The sequence below is a fragment of the Sparassis crispa genome (genome assembly GCF_003851025.1).
Source record: "Sparassis crispa DNA, contig_000004F, whole genome shotgun sequence".
Lineage (NCBI taxonomy): Eukaryota > Fungi > Basidiomycota > Agaricomycetes > Polyporales > Sparassidaceae > Sparassis > Sparassis crispa.
In genome coordinates, this window is record NW_020939751.1 from 2,867,092 (window position 1) to 2,889,836 (window position 22,745).

The following is a 22,745-nucleotide window of genomic DNA, read 5'->3' on the forward strand; positions in this document are numbered from 1 at the left end:
ACGATACAGGTGACGACTGACATGACTCCAGTGTCAGGTGCCGCCTGCCACTCGTACCCTCAACGAATACCAGTCGTAACTCCTCCGCAAGGGATATTTAAATACCAGGGCTTTTTGCGACGGGTTCTCCATTCTTGCGTACAGTAGGCCACTTAATAGGCAATGGCATCGCTTAAGGTAAGTGTCAGAGGAAGAATCCTGCTCTGTCGTAATTATATCATGCAAAAGGATTTCTGAAGCCAGCTGATCTCCCAGCCTACTTTATTGAGTTTCTTTGAAACCCATTCTACGCGCGTACTCCTCCTCTTCCTGCTGTGTGAGCTGATCCGTGCCCGTCCAGTTCGCTGAACTGGTTCGCGCCCTGAACCGGCTCTGCCTCGTCCTGAATATCTCCTCCATCCTCAGCGGTCCAATCTTGCCGAAGATGTCGTCAGGATTCAGGGTGCTCTGCTGTTGCAGCGCATGCCTGAGCTCTGGCGACTGTGCCCACTCTGGCGGGTCGAACGTCCGCGGCCGATTTTCGTCCTCCGAGTCAGAGTATTCGCTATGAATCTCTGGCAGCTCGATGTCATTGCTCGACAAGGGCGGTGGTTGAGCGGCCTGCATCTGGGTCTTCGCCCGATTCGCCATCTGGCTTTGCACGACCTGAGAGGGCTGCTGGCCGCCGAGGTCATCGTCCTTTTGCGTTGCCGGTGCTTTGCCTTTCGCGGAAGCCTTCAGGTTGCTGGAGGATCCGGCAGTCTTAAGGTTCTTGGGTGGTTTCGCTGTGGACGAGGATGCAGCCGCTGACGAGTCCTGTGTGTGGGGGGGATGTTGCTTCAATGCTGACTTCATTGTCTTAGTGGAAGTTCCCGGAGCTGCCGCAGACGGAAACTTCCCTGTGCGTACGGGCAGGGCGTCCTTCCTCTCTTTAGATGGAGGCTTCTTCGAATCTGGTTTCTTCTCGGTATCACCGAGTTTACGCTTCTTGGTGTTATCCTCTTCACCCTGGTAATACGCTCAGAAGGAGAAGACAATGGACCAGTGGAGGATACCTACTTTCTTCATTGTACTTCTCAAGGGTCTCTTGTCGGTATGTTCTTCGCGCTCCCTCTTGCGCCTTTCGGTTTCCACCTTGAACTTGCGATCCTCCTCAATAGCACGCGCCTTGTCTTCTTCTGCCTTTCTTTGTTGCGCGAGTTGCCGGCGATTCTCCATCTCTTTCAACCTCGCTGTCTTCTTCTCGTTCTCTTCTTGTTGCTATACAGAAGGTCAGCGAAACCTAGTGAACCATTGGGGGAACGGGTTCGCACCTTCTTCGCAGCAACAGCAGCCAACTGCAAGCTCTTGACGGGTTCAGGCTTGGGTTTCTTGCTGCCGCCCAGCATGCTGCTCACGAACTTGCTCGCGTTGCCGAAGAAGCCCATCTGAGACTGCGACGATGATGCTGATGTGCTCGATTGTTGGCTCTGGCTCCGCGCCCTCAGTGGGTCATGCTTAGGCTACGAGACGGACAAAAGATGTCAGGTCCACGCGAGGCTAGAGAAAACAGACCGCTCTCTACCTTAACGAGACCAACTGTGGACTTTCCGGCGAGGATGATATCTTCGAGGTCAGTCTCTGGCTCCGGGACGTCCATCTCGTCAATCTCCATCGCCATGTCGGCCAACTCCTCGGCCTCAGCATTATATCCATCATCATCCACCTCGGGAACCGTCTGCGCTGGCTCTGGTTCATGTTCAGAAAACGCCTCTTGCACTTGCTCCAGGGCACGTGTGAGGTTCTGAGTCTGTAGCGGGCCAGTGTCGCCGCCCTTCTGGCTGGTGCTTCGGCTCGGGATCGTACTCCACGTGTCGTCCTTGTCGGCAGACGCGAAGCCGAACGGCGTCCACATCTGATTCGATGTGAACTTCTCGTCGACGTGCCAGCTATCATCGTCGTCGAGCTCGTCCGTCTGGGTAGCCGCTTTCTGCTGCGACTGCGAGCGGTACTCCTCGTAGTCCGTGTCCTGCGTGGACGTCATCCATGCGGGTACGCTGTCCTCCTTGTCGAATATCACATCGGAGAATATGCTCGCCTTGCTGGACTGAGCAGAGAGGGCATGCGGAGCAGAGAATGTGGGAGGCACGCCAAGCGAAGCCGCTGGAAGACTGAACAGGCTTGACGAAGGCAGCTTGAACAAGAAGTCCTTGCTGGGCCCTGTCGCAGCAGCAGGCTTATTGTGCGACACAGCAGTGGGAAGGGCGAAGACCGGGTGTGGCACCGGCTTGCTGAAGACTGGTGGAGGCGGTGCGGTGAATATCGGTTTCTGCGGAGGAGGCGAGTTGGGAGGTGTTGTCGACATACTGCTGTCCGCGACATTGTTCACAGTAGATGGTTGAGGAACAAGCTGTGCGGCTGGTGCAAGGTGCTGCTTCCGGACCTCGTCATCAGCAGAGCTGACAAGGTCAGATATACTCAACCTTTTATCGGACTCCTTCGGTGCGGTCGCAGATGGAGGTGCTGAAGAAATGACCTTTGGTACTGAGGGTTCTTCAACGGGTACCACAGCCATCCTTGACTCCTCTGTCATGATTATTGAGTCTTCGCCTTCAATCTTGTGCCTCTGAGCCACCTTTGCCTCTGCCGCGGCTCTTGCCTCCGCGAGCGCAGCAGCAGCGTTCTCCCCGAGAGATTTACCCGCGTTCTTCCCAGCGCGTGCACCGAAGCCCTCCACCGTGCGCTTGAAGCGGTCCAGCACGCCCTCCTCTTCAGCAGACCGGAGAGGCACAGTGATATCCTCAGTCGACTGAGCAGCATGCAGGGTGCGCGTGGTGCGCGTAGGAGAGGGCGGAGCTCGGAGAGGAGGGGTTTCCCTTTCACCCTTCGCAGCGATCAAGGATGGCTTCTCGACCGCGTTGTGCTCAGCCGATTCGTTGCCCTTGCCCTTTTGAATCGACGTATCCTCGATAGGCTCGGCAAGCTTAAGGACCTTGGGCAAGCGCTCGCCGTCCTCTGAACTTTTGACATTCAAATTGGACGCAAGCGACGGTATCGACGGGCCAAGCATCTCCACGCTCTTCCGCTTGGTCCCGGTCATCATCGTCGATGTACCAGCCCCGAGTGTACTGACCCTCTTGCTCGTGACCTCCAACGCTTTTGCCTCGCGGGCTTTGACCAGCCACGAGCTCCGCTTCCCGACCACAACGCCGGTGGAGGGCGCGGGAGTTGTGCCTGGTCCTGGGCCCATCGAGGGCTCGCGCGTTATGCCTCTAGAATTGCGCAGTGGAGAGGGCGCTGAGAGTCCTGTGAACTGGGACAGGCTCGGCTTGCGGTTGAGCACTTGGCCTGAGGTTTGCGCATCGTCGCGGATGGGTACAACGAGGTCGCCTGATTGGGTAGGGTCTGATGTTGCATCCTCGGTGGACGCGGACGGTACAATGGGAAGCGGGGTGGCCGACGCGTGTGCATCATCTTGAACATCCCCCCGGGGCATCGGCGGCAATGGCGCTGTGGAGTACTCGATGACTGCACTGAGTACGCGAGGTGAATCAAGGGGAATCGAATGGAAGGTCTGTGCAGAAGTTGATGCGAAGTCATCGTCCGGAGTGTGGTCGGCGATCTCAGTCGGGAGTTGCACTTGAATTTCGTTTGTGACCATATCATCGACAGGTTGTGGTTTTTCCTGCAGCCCGGACATGGCTGCTACAGGTGGTGACACATCTATCACCTCCTGTGAGGGGGCAGGCAAAGAGAGGCGGCTGCGTTGCTCGTCGTCCTCCGCGATGACAGACAACTCTTTAGGAACTATAGAAGGTTCCATGTAGTCGTCGACCACAAAGGCGTCCACTTGGGGCTCCGAAGCATGAAGCGGAGGCGATGATACATTCACCTGAGGAGCCATTACATGATCTTCACGTTCCATTTCAGCAGTCTCTGAGGAGTGACTGTTGGTGATCGCGAGGACTTTCTGTACCTTCCCTTTCAGTGGCTCAGTGGCATCCATCGCGTTAGATATCTCGCGCGACTGGTGATGCACAGACTCTTTCGAGGTAGCCATAGACGAAATAGCATCATTTTGCTCCTTCGCCTGCAACAGCGTCCTGTGAAAGCTGTTGACTGGAGCACGGTTTTCCTGTGACGCGTCATCCTCCTACAACTAGTCAGACAGCACAGCTAGAGCATCGCGAGTATATAACGCACCTCTAGGGACACAGAGAAAACCGCGTTCGCCTTCATTGCTGCCGCCGTGGCCGCTCTTGTCCTCGGTGCATCCTTCTTACGGCCTGGGGTCTTGAGCAGTTCCGTGACGGACCTGACGCGCACCAAGTTGATATATGTATGCGCCTTAATCATACGAAGTGCTCACTCGGTCTTTGGCCCGGACAACACGTTTTCAAGATAGCTGTCCAGAAAGTCAAATCCGTTTTGAATTTGCTCCTCCAGAAATTGTCGACCTGGATCCCTGGCCATATTGAAGCGAATCATATTGCACCACGCTATCACACCTGCAGCTCCTGGATCAGAGTTGTCCATAACCATGTTGCCAACGCCGAGCTCAGTCAAGGGACAATGTGGTGTGGACGCGGAGAAACGGTATTCGCCGGCGGCGACGCAAGCAATTGTCAACGCGCCTTCACGTGACCGAGAAGGTGAGTAGATCAACGACGTGCGAGACCGAGTCCACCATGCATGACTTCAACTCAAGCGACACTTCTCCCAATTTTCATTCGCCTTGTACGCTGAGCTACCTACGCGTGGACACGTGTGAATTCTTGTTATTACCAGCACAACGACGAGATGCACCGTCTTGGAGGAGCAGGAATTGCCGCTTTCGAGAGGCAGCAACAATCGCAACGGTCCTTCGCCGAGCTTTCCAACGCAATCTCTCAAGCACAAGTTGACTTACTCCATGCTCAGCTCGCACAGTTTCGCAGTGCGCTAGCGCACTACGCCGCCTCTCACCGCGATAGCATACGGCGCGACCCGTCCTTCCGGCATGCCTTCCAGCGCATGTGCACCACCATCGGTGTCGACCCATTAGCGGGCCCGCGCCGCGGCGGCTGGTGGGCAGAGATGCTCGGGCTCGGAGACTGGCAGTACGAGCTCGGCGTGCAGATTGTCGACATCTGTGTCAGCACTCGCGAGCGGAACGGCGGGCTCATCGAGATGGGCGAGCTGGTGCGCTTAGTGAGCAAGCTTCGAGGAGTCGCTGGGGGCGTCATCACGGAGGACGATGTCATCCGGAGTATCAAGACACTCAAACCTCTAGGCGCCGGATATGAGGTCTTGGATGTGGGTGACGGGAAGAAGATGGTACGGAGCGTCGTGAAGGAGCTCGACGCGGATCAAGCAGTCGTTCTAGCGATTGCGCAGGAGGAAGGCGGGCGTGTATCGGAAGGAATGCTGATCACACGGAGGGGATGGACTTATGACCGTGCAAGTGCCGCCTTGCAGAACATGCTCCTCCGCGATGGCCTGTGTTGGTTGGACGAACAAGACGAGGCCGGCGGGGTGGCTTATTGGATACCGTCCGCAATGCACTGGGACGAATGAGATGATGTATCAGGTGTGCCTTTCCGCCTCGTCGTATCCCGCTAATCACTCATGCTTTGCATGCAGATCTTGTGCGATGTATTATTACCTACTCCTGGCGCTGTATCCTTATCTGTTCTCGCTAGACCGCTCCAAAGGTAAATTTACGGCTATCTCCTGAACGTCGTGTGTTAACGAGCGAAAGCTCGCAGATCGTTATCATATACCACCACTGTCTTGCAGATTCTGTAAGTGATTTTGGAATACTATTTCAGCGTCGGATCGGAGCTCCTCATGATCTATTTGTCGTGAAAGACGCACGTCTTGTGTAGTAAGTCTTCTTCACCAGCGCCGTAGCATGATAAACGTCATGCAGAGCACGAGGACCATCTTCTTGCGCAAGACTAATCATTCACGCAGTGTAGGACCCACTGATCTGCAATGTAATATTAATCCGTTGTGCTATGTGATCCGACGCGTGAACTCCATGCCTGAGGCGGATGGGTCACTTGCAGGATATGACAGGTCCACATACCGCAAAAAAAGATCGTCTTGCATTCGCGGTCTAATATACAACAAGCAACGGCGTATAATGGACTGACAAGGTAGCAGCGCCACTTCGAATGATGAGATTGTGCTCCTTGGCTACACCTACTACCTAGGACAAACACCACCTCGCTCGCGCAGCCAATATCATCGTTTGCCCTGAGCAGCGGCCTCTGCACAACCAAACACGCATCAAAAACGCGAAGACGAACGAATATTAACCAAACCACACATACCTCTTCTTGTAGCGTCCTCTAGCAATTGCGTGTCGACGTGCTCAGCGGGCAGTTGCACATACCGCACGACGGAGCCACGGATAAAACAGTTTTTCACTGCCATCTATAATAAGCCACACACGTATGAGTTGTCTACAGTCTGCATGCAACTCAACAAGGACACACCATGTGTGGATGCCGCGCTTCATCCAGTACCTTGATTGAATCCAGGCGAATATTCAGAAATCTTTACAAGCCAACCTGATCATCAGCACCCACAAGCTATAGTGCCCCTCACGCCTCCTCGCGCTGGAGTGAAAGCGACTCACTGGTCAACCGACTTGAGCACCCCCGTGATCGACAAGTCATTCTTCAACTCAACCGTGACGCGCTGGTCCGTCAGCGTCTTGAACACGGAGAAGATAAGCTACGAAGTACATCATGTTGACGTCAGCAAATCCGAGGTACGTGTCCCAAGAGCGGCTTACCATGGTGAGGACTGGAAAGGAGGAAGGTTTTGGTCCGCGGATATGTTTCTGGGACACTTAGCGCTCGTTAAGCGCCCGTCTATCGCCAATTTGCTGGCGCACGACGTTAATACAGTGTGATAATCATTGCAATTTCATCTATTGGGCTCATTCCTCCCTCCTTAAAATCACGAATAAACCATGTCTGTTACTGGTTTACTCGCTGAACATTGCTGCCGGGTCAGATTAAGTATAGCTCCGTCGAAAAAGGGAGGCAATCACAGCCGGCCTGGTCGCAAAAGCGCTGATTGGGCATGCATATCGGCACACTATACACTTCACCAAATATCTTTGCAAAGAGTGCCACAATCCAGTTTACCGTATACGAATGCTCCGCTAATTTCGCCCAGACGCAATATTTCTAGGATCGGGCTCAGAAAATGAAAAATCCTCCAGAATGTCGAGAATGATCAAAAGTGGCAGCGCTCGGTATTACTGGTGACTCCTACGTTTTCCCAATTCTTGCTCAAATCACTGCAAAAAAAATGCCAACGCAACTTCAGCATTGGAAGATGGGTTTTCAAAAGATTCCGAGAGTGATCAAGACATTGTGGAAACACCCGAAGCAGAACTCAAATAGTTGCATTGATTGTATACACGGTCATCATACCGTAAGTACGCATCATGGCATGTAAGCACGAGGTGAGCCCGAGTCATATTATACAGATATCTGTGTCCACACAAGCCGCGCAACGTGAGCAAATGGCGACCGATCGCCTCAGATGGGACGTCGGTTCTAGGACGATTCAACGAATGCATTGCCAACGACTGTACTACAACCTTGTGGGATCGACGTAAGAGATACACGTATTTGTATGTTGTATGGAGCTAATCAGTTTGCCAGAACAGAGATGTAAGAGACAATAAATAGGCAAGGACTACAGAGATCGTCTATCGGGGAAACGTGGGGGTCAAGGTGGGGCTGATCACAAAGAAAGAGCACACAGAAGGAGCACAGCCATCGGTTTTACAAGCCGAGAACGACTACACACGCACGCGTACACGTTGATCTTACTATCAAGACATATCTATCATACTGACGTGCGGAGGAAATTCAGTGAACTCGCCAGAAAGAAAAAAATACGGTGCACTCACCGCTACTCCGCCTTCCGTTTTCTCCAACGTATCCTCCGCCAGGGCCACAGCCAGAATTTACCGCCGAACAGCGCCCACCGGCAGTCTTGGCTGCAAATGAGCACCTCCGATCGTATGCCTTCGCTGCAACCGCTTACCCTGGCTGCTCCCACTGGAGTCTACTGACCCCGCCAGCTTGGGAATGTTAAAGATCCGCTGGAAGAACGGCTTGCGCGGTCCACCGTTGCCGGAACCGGAGTACTTCGACTGCGGGGAGTGCGCGGACTTCGTTGTCGATGTGGCCGTGTAAATGGATGCAGAATTAGGTACCTGCGCAGACGTGGTAATAAGTGACAGGAAACAGAAAAATGTAGCAGAAAGTTTGAAATAGTACTCACAATGAGTTTGACTTTTTGACCTGGTGTAGGAAGAATATAGTACGTGCTTCCAGATGCACGGCTATCGCCATCGCTTCCACTCAGAGGAGAGGGTGAGCGCGATCGGGATGACGCTGAGCGGTCAACCTCAAGGAAGTCATGGACAGGAGTACGTCCCCGACCGTTGCTCGGAGCCCTGCCGACACTGCGGCTTCGCTCAACAGGCTCCTCGTAAATGACTGGAGTTTCCCCTTGCTGGAATGACCGAGGACCCGAGCCGGAACGCACGGAATGGTGCGAATGCAGCGGCACCGGGGCAGACTGGCTGAACTTTATCGAGGGAGGTCCTCTGCGCTGATTGTGGTGAGTCGCCGAAGGGGAATACACAATTGCAGGAGGCGTATAGCGCGACTTGCTATGCTTCGACGACGGTGCGTATACGATCGCAGGAGGAGAATAAGTGTACGGCAATTGGGACTGTGCGCCTCCGGAGAATCGCGGATCGACAAATCGAGTGCGATCATGTCCTTGTGGAAGCGGCTGCGATTGAGAGTGGGTAATCGGTGGGGAGTGGGTTCTGCCCTGGGAAAATTGTGCAGGGTCAAACGCGTGCCTCGGTGACGGCGCAACAATATGCTGCTGAGACGGAGCTCTAGGTACGAAACTTGGATTCCGCGGCATCATCGGTATACCGTCGGAAGACAACAATGGAGGCGGGGGAGCAAATGCAGATGGAGAGCGTGCATGAGCGCGAGAATCATGAGAATGGTGAGAATGATGAGAGTATTGAAATTGCTGAGAGTGGTGAGAGTGCTGTGACGGCACGTTGACAGGGACCTGCACCTGTGGCGTCTCGTCGGAGTCTCGAGACGGCAGCACCACTATGCTCTCTGGAGAGCGAGGGGGGGCTGGGTACTCGTGAGGCGGAGGCACTGGGATTGGAATAGCGGTATGGTGCGACGTGGCGTATGACAGCGTTTGGGCATAGCGCGGCTGATCATGATTGTTCGGTGACGTCTGGAGATGAGATCCAGACTTGGACCGTCGATGTGTCGAAGGTAGGGCACCAGGTCCGTCTACATTTCTCGGTCGTGGGAGAGGACGGTCAGAGAAGTTGTCCAAATACGAGATGGGTACGTCTGGCCTGCCATCAGTATACCGCAACATCATACGCGGTGGTATGGAGTGGCTACTGCCTTCGTCGTCCGAATCGCTTGGGCCGTAGCTTGGCGCGTCGGGGTCACTCAGAAGGGATGGGGGATATGACGGCGACACATACGCAGTCTCTGACCCACCGCTTCGTGAATGTACACCGACCCATTGCGCCGTACGCTCGCGCCATGTCAGGTACTCGCGAACAGCCTCTGAATTAGATGTGTATTCAGTCATGGTAAAGACCTGAACACAAAGTAATCCTGGAATTTTTCCAAGTAAGCTTGGGCGAGAGCAAGGAGAGAGAAGATAGATTCCTCAGCGGATAAGAAAACTTATAGGGCAATCACAGTGTTGGCCATGATCAGGGTTGAATGGCCGGCATCCGTCTGCGAAAGATTTTGGAGAGGGGATTCCTGGAGAAATCACGATGGGGGAGACGCGGGCAACTGTCATTGTACATAAACTAGATAACATGATGTGGATCAGGCCTGGGATCCTGGTCGCTTTCTATCTTCCAGATTACTACAGCAGGAACGTGTTGAAGGTGAGGCAGCGAACTCTGTCAGAGACTGGGTGACCATCTCCCGGGCCGCGTGCCACCCACGCGGCACTCGAAGGTTCTACTCCGACAACATATCTACACCTACTAATTCGACTCCGCCTGAACACCACTATCTTTTTCATACCGGAGCGCGGGCCAAAATAACATTAGCACGGCAAACATTTAAAATTTTCAGATGAAGATGCACAGGGTTCTTCTTAGTTCTAAAGCCCGGAATTCGGGTAAATCACAGTGACGGTCTTGCGACAAATAACTTGTTCCAAGACTTCTGCAGAATGCCGCCTTCAGCTGCATGGGATCCCTGCAACACAATTGGCCATTCTGACTCCTTCTCCGAACACACTTAACCATTCGGGACCAGCTACTGACACCAGACGCTTCCAAAAGACCCTTCTCGACTTTCGGTTCCTGTTGGCAATCGGAGTTCTCACCTTGACTATCTCATGACCCTCTATTCGTCATTTTGTACCTTTCGCTCGTCCTAGAGCACTATTGAGGCGGTGTGAACTGTGAGGACCAAGTTTTTAGTCCAGCTCGCCCTGCTCTGTGCTTACCATCGAACTCGGGTGTCCACTAGATCGTGCCCGACGTCCCCGCCAAATGCGCCAGACGCCGTGGCGTCTGCGGCGTTCCGATATCATGGACGAAGCAGCCAGACTTCGGCCAAACCTGTGCTATGATTGGAGACGGTGGGAGCGTCCATGCCGAAATGAACAGCGTCTGACGATATTGATGTCGTTACACGTTTGGCAGCTGCTAGAGCAATAGTACATACGTGGTCTGCCTCATGGACCGACTCTCGCTCATGCCCTGACATCGTTGCAGCACCTGCTCTGCTTTGTGATGGCTCTATGAAGCTCGTCAATGACTAGGGCTCGACGCCAGTTCGACATGATTCTCACCTATGCGGACATGTGACTGGCGTCAAAAGATAGATTTTGACTTCACAGTCCTATTCTACCGTCCTCGACTTTTGTTCGCCGTGATAGCACAGCGAAGTTACCGTCCTTTGGTAACTAGATACCCGGTGAGTGTAAATGGCCTCCACCCAATGTATCGGACAGGCAGTCATCTCGGAATTGAACGCAGTCTTCGCAACACGCGGCGGTGTAATATGCAATCCAGAACACGCGATTTCCCATTTCACTCACGCTGCAACAGCTCGGGAGCTACAGTTGTGTACCACCATCCGCCATCAGGTGATCTGGTGGAGGCATACATCGCACTTCGTTGTATCAGGGTTTCTTGGCATACAGCTTAAAGTTCCATATAACACGGCTTCACATCGAATGCCTTTGGCAGTCTTTGACACCCCAATTTCGTGGACAAATTCCTCAGCCGAAGCCATCCCGGATGAATCACGCGCAGCCATAAGTTTGACAGCGGCTTCGTGTACTGCGTCTGCTGCGCTCGTCATATCCGCTGTCCCTGCACCATCTCGAACACGGCAAATGTAATCTCGATTTTCGGCTGGTACCTCCCGTCGTCGTCGTCGTCGTCGTCGTGTCGATGTAGTTTCGTTCAAGCTGACCTGCAGAGTGCTGAAGTCCGGTTTTCAGCCATAGATGTTGTTCCTAGGTCACTGGGACTATATTTCCAACTCTTCTACAACGCGACTCGGGTCCTTAGCTCTAGGTCTGCTGTGGTCGCATGCAAACTCATGACTCATTCATCCGGCTGGCGCGGCAAGTTGAATTCGCAGATTCCAGGCTTTCAGAGGCAGCTGCAGGAGCCGCCGCGTCATATTGATCGGACTCAGGCGCAGGTGCGCAGGATTTTACTGAGCGCTGATCATGAGTCAGACTCTGACAGAAGTCGCCTTTGATTAGATGAAAAGCTTGGGAGAGGGAAACCTGGCGTATCACAGCGTGTGCGTTCATATTACTATCGATTGGAGTGCGATGGAGATTCTATACTCACTCACTTGTATCGCCAAATCGACAGAATTTTTTGTTGCCCTTGCCCAACGAAGTACCCTGCCTTCTTGCCGCCGCACTGCCATCGTTCGCTGCTGAATGAATGCCAATTGCAATTACTACGAGCCTGTGGGTGAGCTTTGATTGCTTTGCGCGCTCGTCCCGTACGACTCCGCAGGCGTGAAGCTCCGCATTTCATGGGCCTCGTCGGTTGAGATTCTCGGGTTCAAGAAAACCCGATACGTTTCGAGTGACAGAAGCTAGTCGCTGAGCAGGAACTTCCGTCTGCGATGACTCCAGACAGTGTTGGATGAACTCGGAGATCTGAGAGGTCGAGCCGAGGCGCGTCCGCTGATTCTCTGTGGAGGAACTGAGTTCCAACCACGGCGGCTGCGCCTTGGCCCGCCTGAGTGCCGACCACCGCATTACGTTCGACAAGATCAGAGATGGTGTTACCCCGACAAGTTCGACGGAACAGGGCAAGGCAACTATCCTCGCTCATAGATGCTTCCGCGAAGGGCTTCACCAATGGAACCGGGAATATGGCTCGGTCGTGGCCTTAAACTCCACCCTCTCCGGCATATCTTTTACGCGTCGTCTGAGGACCACAGGTGCACCAAGCTCCGGTCGATATCCAGTCGACGTGCTGCTTGCTATTCCAGACGGTCGGAATGACGTTATCGCGGTGTCACCGACCTCTATCTGAGCTTCACTCTCAACCACTGCATACGAACCACAGCCATTCCAAACGATGTCAGACTTGGCAACGGCGCGGGCGTACTCGACTGACTCGGCGGGGATGCACCTTTCGCACATGCTCCCTCTCAAGCTCCGCGCCATTGCCGAGGCAGGTTTCACGCAGACTGAGCTTGGCTTGCCGGATATCCAGGCGTACGCCGAGCAACTATTTCCGGGGTACCAGAATTCGGATAATAGAGGAAGGCGCGATATCGAGAAGTTATGCGAGGCTGCGACGAAGATCGGCGCGCAGTGTGAGAAACTTTGTTCGTTCTTGGTTCGCCAGGTTCGAGAGGTATGAAGATGTCGGGAAGCGCGCTCAAGAATTCAAAGAGCGGCGGCTTAGTTCGAGGTCTTGAAGATAACTTCATAACATCAGTGGGCGAAAAGGTACCTCACGCTATTGTAGATCTTGGCTTGCCAGACGCTCCAAGTCGGCTCGTCAGCCAGTAGCGCAGACTACGAAGTCATCGCTCGCGATCTGCGTCAACTCGCAGACGAAGCCGCTGCACGGGAACCGCCTATCCTTATGTATGCTACTGTCATCTGGGGCAGAACCGTCAGCTCATGGACTCTCCAGCGTATATGAGATGTGGACGTAGGGAGCTCACGTGTAGGCTTCTCCTCCTCTCAAGCTATCATCCACTGAGAAGTCCCCAGGAACACCTCGGAGCACACCTCGGAAGTCTGCCAGCGCGTAACAGACCGAACTTCGGGTTCTGCATGCGCGATGTCGGATCTGCGCAGGCGAGTGCTGGATAGAGTGTCAGCGTGCTCAGAAGAAGGATTGACGAAAGTGCTCACCGCAAATCTGGAAAGTATCGAGGGCCTCCTCTCCAAGCTCACTGGCCATGCAGCGGAGCTCACGTTCCCCTCCCTCAAGGCCCTGTCATCGAATATCCCGTCTGGCAAGATCTTCTATTTCCAGGTATCCGATGGCTCACGCACGCACGTGCAGGATCTGGTGAAGAGCGCAAAGGAACAGGGTATCTTTCCGCTCCACGCGTGGTCGAACGCCTGGCACCCCGTGCCATCATGGACGAGGTTGAGGGCGTAGCGAATGAGTAGTATTATCACGGGTATCTGCCAGTCGTGGATGTGTGCGAGGCAGTGCCGAAGACAGGGTGGAGGGGCCCATGGTCGTATGAGGTACGTGGGTCGTGCGTGGTGAGCACATGGGATTCATGGCCGACGAGAAGGATATGTCGCGCGATGATCCTGGGGCGAATCGTCGCGGAGCTGAAGGAGAGAGGGTTCTAGGAGAATGCTTGATCGCGCAGACAGGACGAACGCTGATATGTAGCGTAATGACTCGAAGGTACACGATAGCAAACCTATGTGTCCGGACTTTGAGCGCGGACGGTCCCGGTAAAATATGCTTCGACAGCGACGCCCAGCTTCTTTCCGTGCATAGGTTATCGGACTGAGCTGGCGACCGACGCATGGGAAGAGGCTAAACGAAGCGTGAACCGCAAACAAGACCATATCTTGCTCGTAGTATAGATAGATGTCCAAATCAAGATACCAAGTCCGCACCTGTGCTGAACGCCCAGACGATGTTGCTCATATATGCCACCTGCAGGGAAAACTGGTCTCAGAATGCTAGTGTCAATTTCCGCTCTACGACCAACGCTGATAGTAAGATATGATCGAAATGCCGATGCCCGTCTGGAAAAACAGTCAAAGTCGCATCTGGCAGAGGCGGAGACGCGTCGAGGGGTGGGGGAACAAACGAGGCGAGTTGCTGCGATGAGGAATCGGAGCACTGCAAGATGCGAACAAGTGTGTAGGCAACAATGAACGATAACACGTGGAACGCACGATGCACATGGGAGATCCGTCGTCGAGGGTAGTGCGGCAATCCCAGTGAAGTTCGACTGTCTCTAATTTCCACTTGAATTTTCTCTACGATAAAGTCCCATGAGGTGCATAGAATGCGACCCGATAACGTATGACTTACAGTCGAGCGAGGATCGTCCAGTAATACATTCTTCAGACGCGTCGAGTAGCTGCCGATCGTGACAGTGCCGCGATTGTGCATGACGCCTAGTCTGCGAGTGTGCCAAAGCACAGGGAACGTTAATCATGGAATACGTAAGGCAACGGATCACAACCGAGAACTTCATTATTGTAAGGAAGTCATGCGAGAGACTCGCATTCATTTTTCTGGACGTTTCATGTTGCAACACTTTCAGGAGATTTAGACGGCACTCACTCAAATTGACCGACTAGTTCGCCCTCCGCATCTGCACCCCGACGCAAAGTCGTGATGTAGGACAGCGGTGCGAACGGATTCAAGTTGAGCACGACAGAGATGAAGTAGATCGGCCCACGTCCAGGGTCAACGTCGCGCGGAGGCAGCAGGAACATGCTCTTTGAATTCCATGAAACAAAGCTGTATATGAGAGGTTGGCTCGGGCGCTCTATGTGCAGGTATCTGCGACCAACGAAGGGCGGTACCAAGTACCTTTAATAACACTCAAGCCCACCGGTGTTGTGCTCTCACCTTGGAGGCCGCGATGATCTTCCAGGGCCAGATGCCTCGCTTCTGTAACTGCACCGCAAGTTATTCAGCTTTGCGAAACTGCCGCATCCACATGTCCTCACTCTGGAAGAATTTCTGTAGAAGCAGGATTGTTGTCATCACTGAATGGATCTGTCCAACGACCGTCAGCCGCCGGCCATCCTCGAGACTGCATTTCGCAAAGCGCACCAGAAATTGCATCAATAATCATGGTGGTGAGGACAAAGAAACGCGCATTCTTTCCGCTGGCCCGCAGTCATGAAAGTTCGGAATGAAGCGCTGAACCTGGCAACCAACCATCCAATGCTTAGAAACCCACAATAAAACAAAGATTGCTTCTTTCTGGAGAGGGAATATGAATTGACAAAGACACATAAATACACTCACGCTCCACTTTGCCCTCACATCACAACCTAGTTCCCTTTCACATTCGTTACTCTCTGTGGTCTTACTGGGGTCAAGCTGCGGCTATGCCTATCGTGTTCCAAACGCCAATCTCAATCGACACCGCCCACGCCTTCGCCGCTTTCTTCACGTTCTCTTATGTTGGCTCTCTTTACGTATCCAAGAACGCGCGCCTTTCGTTCAAGAAAAAGACGGTCCCTAAACTCAAGGATGGCGAGCAACGTGCAAAAGAGCGTGACGAGCGCTGGCGGGACGACCCAGAGGTGATTCGTGCAAGACTGGTGGCCGTCGGCACAAGCACTGTCTTGAGCTGTGGCGCCGTGTTCTTGCTCATTTGGGAGAACGTCGGATCAGGCCCTGGGGTGCGCCTTATTCTCTTATGTTGTCAGATAGGTGGTGGAAGGATATATGGCTGCGCGATAAGGCATGCGAAGCGTGTAGGCTGCGTGAGCACCTTGCGAGTCTACTGTCCGACTGAGGACGTGTTCAAGTGCGCTATTCTATCTGGGATTTCCGCCGAATGTTACAGATTGGTCCCAGACTCGAATGATCTTGCGAACGCGGCGATATCCTGAAGGATCCTCACCGTGAGTTGAGGAATCTGCTGCGTTCGCTCAGGGCGACGATATTGCTCTGCTACTGATTGCAAACGCAGAAAATGGACCGCGCTCTACGGACAGTCCAGACGAATGTTCCGAAGGTTGACCTTGGGCATGCAGGATGAATCGGGATGCTGTTCTTGCGTCCAGCTATTTCTATCTAACTGCCGAAGTATTCTTCGTACGGATGTCTGATTATCCCATACCCAACAGACGTTCCGGATCGCTCTGGAATCCACGCTCGCCCGTCTTGGCTTATTCCTCGACTTCTCGCATAGGTCTCCATACGCTATTGTGTTACCCTGTCTTACCGCCCCAGCGCTCTTCCTAGGTCCGCTATTCGCAGAGTACCTTGCTAGTGCACTGCCCTTCCAGAGACGGTGGTCTATCCGTTTCAGTGTGCTGCCTATTTTTGCCACGTGGCAGGGCTGGAGGAATTACATCGTCGTGCGTGTGCCCATCTGACTTCGTGGTCATCCTTCTCATCTTTCTTTCTACGTAGGGTCCTATTACAGAAGAGGTCGTGTTCCGAGCATGTACGCTTGCAGTCTACCACCTTGCGGGGGTTTCGCGCAACAAAATGGTTTTCCTGAGCCCCCTGACGTTCGGAGCTGGTGAGTGCGGCTTGCATGCGCACGAATAGCTCTTGTCTGAGGCGTTTCGTGCAGCCCATTTACATCATGCATGGGACACGTTCAACCGCTACGGCCGTACAGGTGCTGCTGCAAGGCGCGCTCTCGTTTCAAGTGGTAAGTCATTATATTCAATATCCTGTTCGATCGCTCAACGAACTCGACAACCAGTGTTCCAGCTGGCATATACATGCATGTTTGGCTTCCACTGCGCGTTCCTTTTCCTCCGCACCGGCTCTCTGATCCCGCCGATCGTGTCGCACATTTTCTGCAACATCATGGGCATTCCTCAATACGGTTTGCATATCACGCACTTCCCGCGCAGGCGCACCGGTGCGTTACAACCACTCCTTTCTCCGCAAAGACTTAGCCGAATATTACATTCACAGCTATCAAATTTGCGTATATCCTTGGGATCGCTGGCTACGTGTACGCCATGTGCAACTGGACGCTGGCTGACGACAGTCTCTACTGGCCGCCTCTACCACGGCTCTTTCCTCGCTACTAAGACTCTGGGACACGGCGATGCTTGTATCTGGCTTGCATCTTATTCTGTTTTTCGATAATTACATGGTCGACGTGTGGATATGTGGGGTTCATAATATATGTGCCACTGATTCCTATCAGCTCTTCAACCCATCGGTGGTAGGTAGAGCCGACAACGGTAAGAATGGTTGTCACAGTAATATGCTCACTAGTATTTATATACCATTTCCAAATAGAACCCTCCTTGACCCAAGCCAGCCGTCGAGTGCGGACACGAAGAAATGAATCCAACACACATCGAGACAATCACGCCCGCGAGTATGTATAGTACAATCTAACACACACTAACACCTGAGGTGGAGAGCGTACTATCTCATCTAAAGCTGCTCCACCATAGCAAATTCGAAAGCCACAAAGCACGAAAGCTAGAGGAACAATGACCTGACAGCGCCACAGGTATAGCTTGGGTATTAAAATGCACGCCGGGCTCGGAAAGAAGAGGGCGGGTTGAGGAAGAACGAAGTAACGAAGGGAAGCAAGGTGCCTGGGAAGCTAGTTCATCTTCTCCTTGCCTAATATTCTGGACAACCTGAAAGAGAACTCGTGAATAGCCCTAAAGCCATATTATAAACGTACCAGGACTTCAACAACCACCACGTGTATTGACCTGCCAAACTCCAATTACCGGTTTCTAGAATTTCACGCAAAAGACGTAGGTTACTCCTCGGAATAATCAGGTAGTGGAGAATATTTCGTTCTCGAAGCTCTGTCAGCTTTTCTTCTGCGATGGCGGTACGCAAAGTGCGCAGGCGCGATAAAGCCGTACTGGCGGTGATCCGACCAGACGGGTTGTAATACGACATGTCTTGCAATAGCTTCAGAAGATCTGGCACGTCATTTGCCAGGTCCTAATGATGATGCTAAGTCGCACCGCCCGATCAGAGTACACGAGCAGCCCTTACCGGAAACCAAGCATAGAGGAGACGTGCTATTTGATATACGTCGGCCGCAAACGGGTTGAATGCCTTCTTGCCAAGCGTTTCAGGGGCTCTATGCATCCGGCCTTGCGGGAAAGGGAGTATAGTACATCGAGATAGAGGTAGATCCTCTGGAAAATGAACAGAGATACCGAAATCCAGTAAATAGTACCGCACGGGGAACGTCGATCTCCATTCTAAGGGAGGCCATATCTTCAACCCTTTCCGATCTTGGTCATACGTGTACTTCTTTGGCATCTTTCCGTGGTGATTAACCACAACATTCTCGAATGATATGTCCTGTTTGAGCAATCTTTGAGCTTTCACTACAGAGAATCAAAGACTGGCTCGTACCAAGTGTGCTATACGGTGTTTGTGTAAAAAACAGAGGGCCTTACAAGAGTCATCATCGGTTATGTGCTGTCCTCAGCTAACATGACTACACACCTCCAGTAACTGTTCCGCAAAGTCAAGACATTCTGATGCGTAGAGAAAGGGGTACGAACTAGAACTACCACAACAGGGCATGACGGCGAAGCAATAGTCTTCGTATTCAAGGAAGTCTAGGACCGGGACCGTTGTATTAGCTGGATCTGATCGCAGAGGCTCCGAGTTGAGCAGTTCCAGTGTTCTCCGCTCATTAGCCCCTTCGGTTCCCTTTGAAATCACCTTTATGACAACGTCTCGATTCAATCTGGAGTTGGTGTCATGGTGCCATTAGTCTTAGCACAAAAATGAAAGACGAAGAGCATTATGGTATCTACCTGTCTCGAGCAGCAAACAGCTGCGCAAACTGGGGGGCGAACGACAATGAATCACTAACTGCTTGCAGTGGAACTCACTTACTGGAGAGAAACTGCTGACGAAGTTGCTCCTGTCCCCATATAGGCCGAAGGACTCGAGAGCAGGCGGCGTCGCTGATATGGGAACAGTGAACGCGCCAGGGACTGCTTTTGTACGATAGAGTTCGTAGCCTGCTGCCTTAAAGAAAGGTCGCAGGACCTCCCACGGCTCTGCCCACCGTTGATTGCGCAGAGGATCAGTCTCTCTCCACGCCTGTAGCGACTCGGGCAGGCTCGACTGAGTCCATTAAACACCAACCAAACGAGCACTGGGTATTTCGTACTCACTGGTTGTATGTGATGCTTAGGCTCGACGGAGCTCATGACGAAAAATGTAGAGTGATTGTTTACATAAGCTCACTTGTCCCAGGCAGTGGGGTCCTGGAGTCTGGGGTTTTGTAGGTCCATGTGAGTCCAATAGGCCCATCGAGCTTTTTCCTCACAGGGACCTGGTTGAGATTTACCAAAAGTGTGTTACGGAGTCATCAATCATGCCAGCTGGATCATCGCAGTTTTAACTTGTACAGCATTCGGCTGAGCTGGGTTCAGAATTAACCCTTTTATCACCAAGTGACTCACAGCGAGAGACTTCCACAGACTTCCACTGTTCGCCTTTGGTGCCCTGTCATTCCGTGCTGTGGTGGCCTAATTTGCTCTGGCGCTCAGATATTCCTTCTATAAAATGGCTCCGAACATCCTGGACTTGATTCTCTACCCCACGTCAATACAGAGACAACAGCGATGCAAACACTTCTGCTATATAATATTCCAAACATACTCACTGTGCGTCTGCCATGCGATGATTGACTGGAAGGCAACAAATTGACATCGCCTATGCTAAGGGCAATGTGAAGATCGTTGATCGCTACCACGTTATGTATGGCCAGGTCGGCAAAATTGACGACAGGGCTGGGCTCACCACTGTATGTAAACGCCTTTACCACACCTCTTGATGCTCTGATACTGGCATTCAGGATCCGGCTACAGGAGAACTACTGTATACAGTCGTCTTCAATGAAGGCCAAGCTAATGAAGAACGTCTGAAATTTCTCAGACCGCAGGTAGAGGTTGCTGAGTGAAGATTTGCATCAATTGGAAGAGATCCTGTCCGCGCATGTGTTGTTGTACTCCGTTATCACGAACCTTGGAATTGATTAATTTGATATCCACTTTGCAGCTACATCATCCCTCGTCTCTATTTCTTCGCCTGCCCAGCGTATTTTTTAAATCTCAGCTGGATAATATGTACCAGTTCAGCATGACAGAATGTAGGTTCGAAACGCTTTTCACCGCAGAATCTTGCAAAGAATTTTCAAGTTGCGGTGAATTCGGCTCTCCTAGTTCTTGCAATCTCATACCCAATATCACGTAATGTTTACATTTTTCTGGCATACGCTAAACAGTAGAGGTTCTAGCAGTGGTGCTCGTTAACGCACAAACCTCCTGGTGATATTTTCACTGAGTATATGATACACGAATAGCCCTTGTCTGAGGCGTTTCATGCAGCCCATTTACATCACGCGTGGGACACATTCAACCACTGCGACCATACAGACGCTGCTGCAAGACGGGCTTGGCTCGTTTCAAGTGGTAAGTGCGGGATTATATGCAATGACCTGTTCGATCGCTCAACGAACTCGACAATCAGTGTTCCAACTGGCATATATATGCATATCTGGCTTCCACTGAGCGTTCCTCTTTCTCCGCACCGGCTGTCTGATCCCGCCAACCGTGTCACACATTTTCTGCAACATCGTGGGCGTCCCTCAATACGGTATGCATATCACGCACTTCCCGCGCAGGCGCACCGGTGCGTTACAACCACTCCTTTCTCCGCAAAGACTCAGCTGAATATTACACTCACAGCTATCAGATCTGCCTATATTCTGGGGATCGCTGGTAGCGCCAGGGTATAGTTTCGATATTAAAATGTACGCCGGGCTCGGAAGGGGCGGGAGGAAGATCGAAGTACAGAAGGGAAGCAGTTAAGGGTGCCCGAACTAGTTAGTCAATCTTTTCCTTTCCCGACATTCTGTAAAACCTGAAAGAGAGTTCATGAACAGCCCTAAAGCCATACTGTAAACGTACCAGGACTTCAACAACCACCACGTGTATTGACCTGCCAAACTCCAATTGCCGGCTTCCAGAATTTCACGCAAAAGCCTGAAGTTACTCCTCGGAATGATTAAGAAGTGGAGAATGTCTCGTTCACGAAGCTCTGTCAGCTTTTCTTCTGTGATGGTGGTACGCAAGGTACGCAGACGCGATAGAGCCGTACTGGCGGTAATCCGACCAGACGGATTGTAATACGACATGTCTTGCAATAGCTTGAGAAGATCTGGCACGTCATTTGCCAAGTCCTAACGACGATGCTGAGACACCACACTGGTTCAAAGTACACGAGCAGTCCTTACCGTAAACCAAGCATACAGGAGACGTGCCATTTGATATACGTCGGCTGCAAACGGGTTGAACGCCGCCTTGCCGAGGGTTTCAGGGGCTCTATGCTCCCGTCCCTGAGGAAAAGGGAGTGTAGTACATCGAGACAGAGGTAGATCCTCCGGGAAATGAACAGAGATACCGAAATCCAACAGACAATACCGCACGGGAAACGTCGATCTCCATTCTGAGGGAGGCCATATCTTCAAACTTCTACAATTTTGGTCATATTTGTACTGCTCTGGCATCTCTCCGTGGTGATTCACCACGATATTCTCGAAGGATATATCCTGATGGGGAGGTTTACACTCTCACTGCATTGAATTCGAACGCTAGGTCTCACCAAGTGCGCTATACGGTGTTTGTGTAAAAAGCAGAGGGCCTGCAAAATTCGGTCAACCATGCGCGATCTAAAGTTAATATGATCACACACCTCTAGTAACTGCTCCGCAAAATCGAGACATTCCGACGCGTAGAGAAAGGGGTACGAACTAGAACTATCACAGCAGGGCATGACGGCGAAGCAATAGTCCTCGTATTCAAGGAAGTCTAGGACTGGGATCGTTGCGTTAGCCGGATCTGATCGCAGAGGCTCTGAGTTAAGTATTTCCAGTATTCGTCGCTCATTGGCCCCTTCTTCTCCTTTTGAAATCACTTTTATGACAACATCCCGATTCATCCTGGAGTTGACATCATGGTGTCATTATGCTTAGCACGAAAATGGAATGACGAAGAACACCGTGGTATCTACCTGTCTCGAGCAGCAAACAACTGCGCGAACTATGGTGCACGTCACGCAATTAATGACTTCATAGCTCCTTGCAATGAACCCACTTACTGGAGGAAAACAGCTGGCGAACTTGCTCCTGTCTCCATATAGGCCGAAGGATTCTGAAGCAGGCGCTGTCGATGTCATGGGAACTATGTACTCGCCAGGGTGCTCTTTTGCACGATAGAGTTCGTAACCTGCTGTTGTAAAGAAACGTCGCAAGACCTTCCACGGTTCTGCCCATCGTGAATTGCGCAGTGGATCTATATCTCTCCATGCCTGTAGAGACCCAGGCAGGTTCTACGAGTCACAACAGGAGTCCGGCGAATATCTGCCAAATATTAAACGTTTTTCACTCACAGTTTGAACGCTATGCTTAACCTTGATGGAGTCCATGAGGAAGACTGTAAGGACGGAGTGCACCCTCGAGCGTAGAGTGAGTTCAACCGTCGTGTCTGGGGTATTGTGG

The 22,745-nt window shown here is 52.3% G+C and overlaps 12 protein-coding genes across 12 annotated transcripts; 6 read left to right on the forward strand and 6 right to left on the reverse strand.

The window, feature by feature from the left end:
* Window positions 1–261: 261 nt before the first annotated feature.
* Window positions 262–4,500, reverse strand: SCP_0509780 (predicted protein; the record flags this gene model as incomplete). Its single annotated transcript, XM_027759031.1, has 6 exons — window positions 262–987; window positions 1,039–1,239; window positions 1,293–1,481; window positions 1,544–4,111; window positions 4,162–4,273; window positions 4,328–4,500. The coding sequence occupies 6 exons, from the start codon at window positions 4,498–4,500 to the stop codon at window positions 262–264; spliced, it is 3,969 nt and encodes a 1,322-aa protein (XP_027614832.1).
* Window positions 4,501–4,758: 258 nt separating this feature from the next.
* SCP_0509790 (Vacuolar-sorting protein) lies at window positions 4,759–5,514 on the forward strand (the record flags this gene model as incomplete). The annotated part of the gene is made up of 1 exon (XM_027759032.1): window positions 4,759–5,514. One exon carries the CDS (start codon window positions 4,759–4,761, stop codon window positions 5,512–5,514), a length of 756 nt encoding a protein of 251 aa, XP_027614833.1.
* Window positions 5,515–6,186: 672 nt separating this feature from the next.
* Window positions 6,187–9,621, reverse strand: SCP_0509800 (hypothetical protein; the record flags this gene model as incomplete). Its single annotated transcript, XM_027759033.1, has 7 exons — window positions 6,187–6,212; window positions 6,276–6,378; window positions 6,441–6,501; window positions 6,584–6,681; window positions 6,743–6,798; window positions 8,014–8,185; window positions 8,254–9,621. The coding sequence occupies 7 exons, from the start codon at window positions 9,619–9,621 to the stop codon at window positions 6,187–6,189; spliced, it is 1,884 nt and encodes a 627-aa protein (XP_027614834.1).
* Window positions 9,622–10,522: 901 nt separating this feature from the next.
* SCP_0509810 (hypothetical protein) lies at window positions 10,523–10,766 on the reverse strand (the record flags this gene model as incomplete). The annotated part of the gene is made up of 2 exons (XM_027759034.1): window positions 10,523–10,669; window positions 10,725–10,766. 2 exons carry the CDS (start codon window positions 10,764–10,766, stop codon window positions 10,523–10,525), a joined length of 189 nt encoding a protein of 62 aa, XP_027614835.1.
* Window positions 10,767–11,609: 843 nt separating this feature from the next.
* On the forward strand, window positions 11,610–12,002 carry SCP_0509820 (hypothetical protein; the record flags this gene model as incomplete). The annotated part of the gene is made up of 3 exons (XM_027759035.1): window positions 11,610–11,714; window positions 11,779–11,819; window positions 11,894–12,002. The coding sequence occupies 3 exons, from the start codon at window positions 11,610–11,612 to the stop codon at window positions 12,000–12,002; spliced, it is 255 nt and encodes an 84-aa protein (XP_027614836.1).
* A 614-nt stretch (window positions 12,003–12,616) lies between these two features.
* Window positions 12,617–12,904, forward strand: SCP_0509830 (hypothetical protein; the record flags this gene model as incomplete). The annotated part of the gene is made up of 1 exon (XM_027759036.1): window positions 12,617–12,904. The coding sequence occupies one exon, from the start codon at window positions 12,617–12,619 to the stop codon at window positions 12,902–12,904; it is 288 nt and encodes a 95-aa protein (XP_027614837.1).
* A 429-nt stretch (window positions 12,905–13,333) lies between these two features.
* On the forward strand, window positions 13,334–13,660 carry SCP_0509840 (hypothetical protein; the record flags this gene model as incomplete). The annotated part of the gene is made up of 1 exon (XM_027759037.1): window positions 13,334–13,660. The coding sequence occupies one exon, from the start codon at window positions 13,334–13,336 to the stop codon at window positions 13,658–13,660; it is 327 nt and encodes a 108-aa protein (XP_027614838.1).
* Window positions 13,661–14,197: 537 nt separating this feature from the next.
* Window positions 14,198–15,338, reverse strand: SCP_0509850 (predicted protein; the record flags this gene model as incomplete). The annotated part of the gene is made up of 7 exons (XM_027759038.1): window positions 14,198–14,368; window positions 14,425–14,508; window positions 14,564–14,654; window positions 14,819–15,040; window positions 15,110–15,157; window positions 15,211–15,259; window positions 15,317–15,338. The coding sequence occupies 7 exons, from the start codon at window positions 15,336–15,338 to the stop codon at window positions 14,198–14,200; spliced, it is 687 nt and encodes a 228-aa protein (XP_027614839.1).
* A 259-nt stretch (window positions 15,339–15,597) lies between these two features.
* Window positions 15,598–17,271, forward strand: SCP_0509860 (Probable CAAX prenyl protease; the record flags this gene model as incomplete). Its single annotated transcript, XM_027759039.1, has 6 exons — window positions 15,598–15,894; window positions 16,345–16,578; window positions 16,634–16,745; window positions 16,800–16,880; window positions 16,935–17,096; window positions 17,153–17,271. 6 exons carry the CDS (start codon window positions 15,598–15,600, stop codon window positions 17,269–17,271), a joined length of 1,005 nt encoding a protein of 334 aa, XP_027614840.1.
* A 530-nt stretch (window positions 17,272–17,801) lies between these two features.
* Window positions 17,802–19,392, reverse strand: SCP_0509870 (hypothetical protein; the record flags this gene model as incomplete). The annotated part of the gene is made up of 8 exons (XM_027759040.1): window positions 17,802–17,838; window positions 17,886–18,157; window positions 18,212–18,526; window positions 18,581–18,619; window positions 18,674–18,920; window positions 18,991–19,019; window positions 19,073–19,306; window positions 19,357–19,392. The coding sequence occupies 8 exons, from the start codon at window positions 19,390–19,392 to the stop codon at window positions 17,802–17,804; spliced, it is 1,209 nt and encodes a 402-aa protein (XP_027614841.1).
* A 417-nt stretch (window positions 19,393–19,809) lies between these two features.
* On the forward strand, window positions 19,810–20,147 carry SCP_0509880 (hypothetical protein; the record flags this gene model as incomplete). The annotated part of the gene is made up of 3 exons (XM_027759041.1): window positions 19,810–19,851; window positions 19,911–19,991; window positions 20,043–20,147. 3 exons carry the CDS (start codon window positions 19,810–19,812, stop codon window positions 20,145–20,147), a joined length of 228 nt encoding a protein of 75 aa, XP_027614842.1.
* Window positions 20,148–21,072: 925 nt separating this feature from the next.
* On the reverse strand, window positions 21,073–22,672 carry SCP_0509890 (hypothetical protein; the record flags this gene model as incomplete). The annotated part of the gene is made up of 8 exons (XM_027759042.1): window positions 21,073–21,109; window positions 21,157–21,428; window positions 21,483–21,797; window positions 21,851–21,889; window positions 21,941–22,187; window positions 22,259–22,287; window positions 22,346–22,576; window positions 22,637–22,672. The coding sequence occupies 8 exons, from the start codon at window positions 22,670–22,672 to the stop codon at window positions 21,073–21,075; spliced, it is 1,206 nt and encodes a 401-aa protein (XP_027614843.1).
* Between the last annotated feature and the right edge of the window lie 73 nt (window positions 22,673–22,745).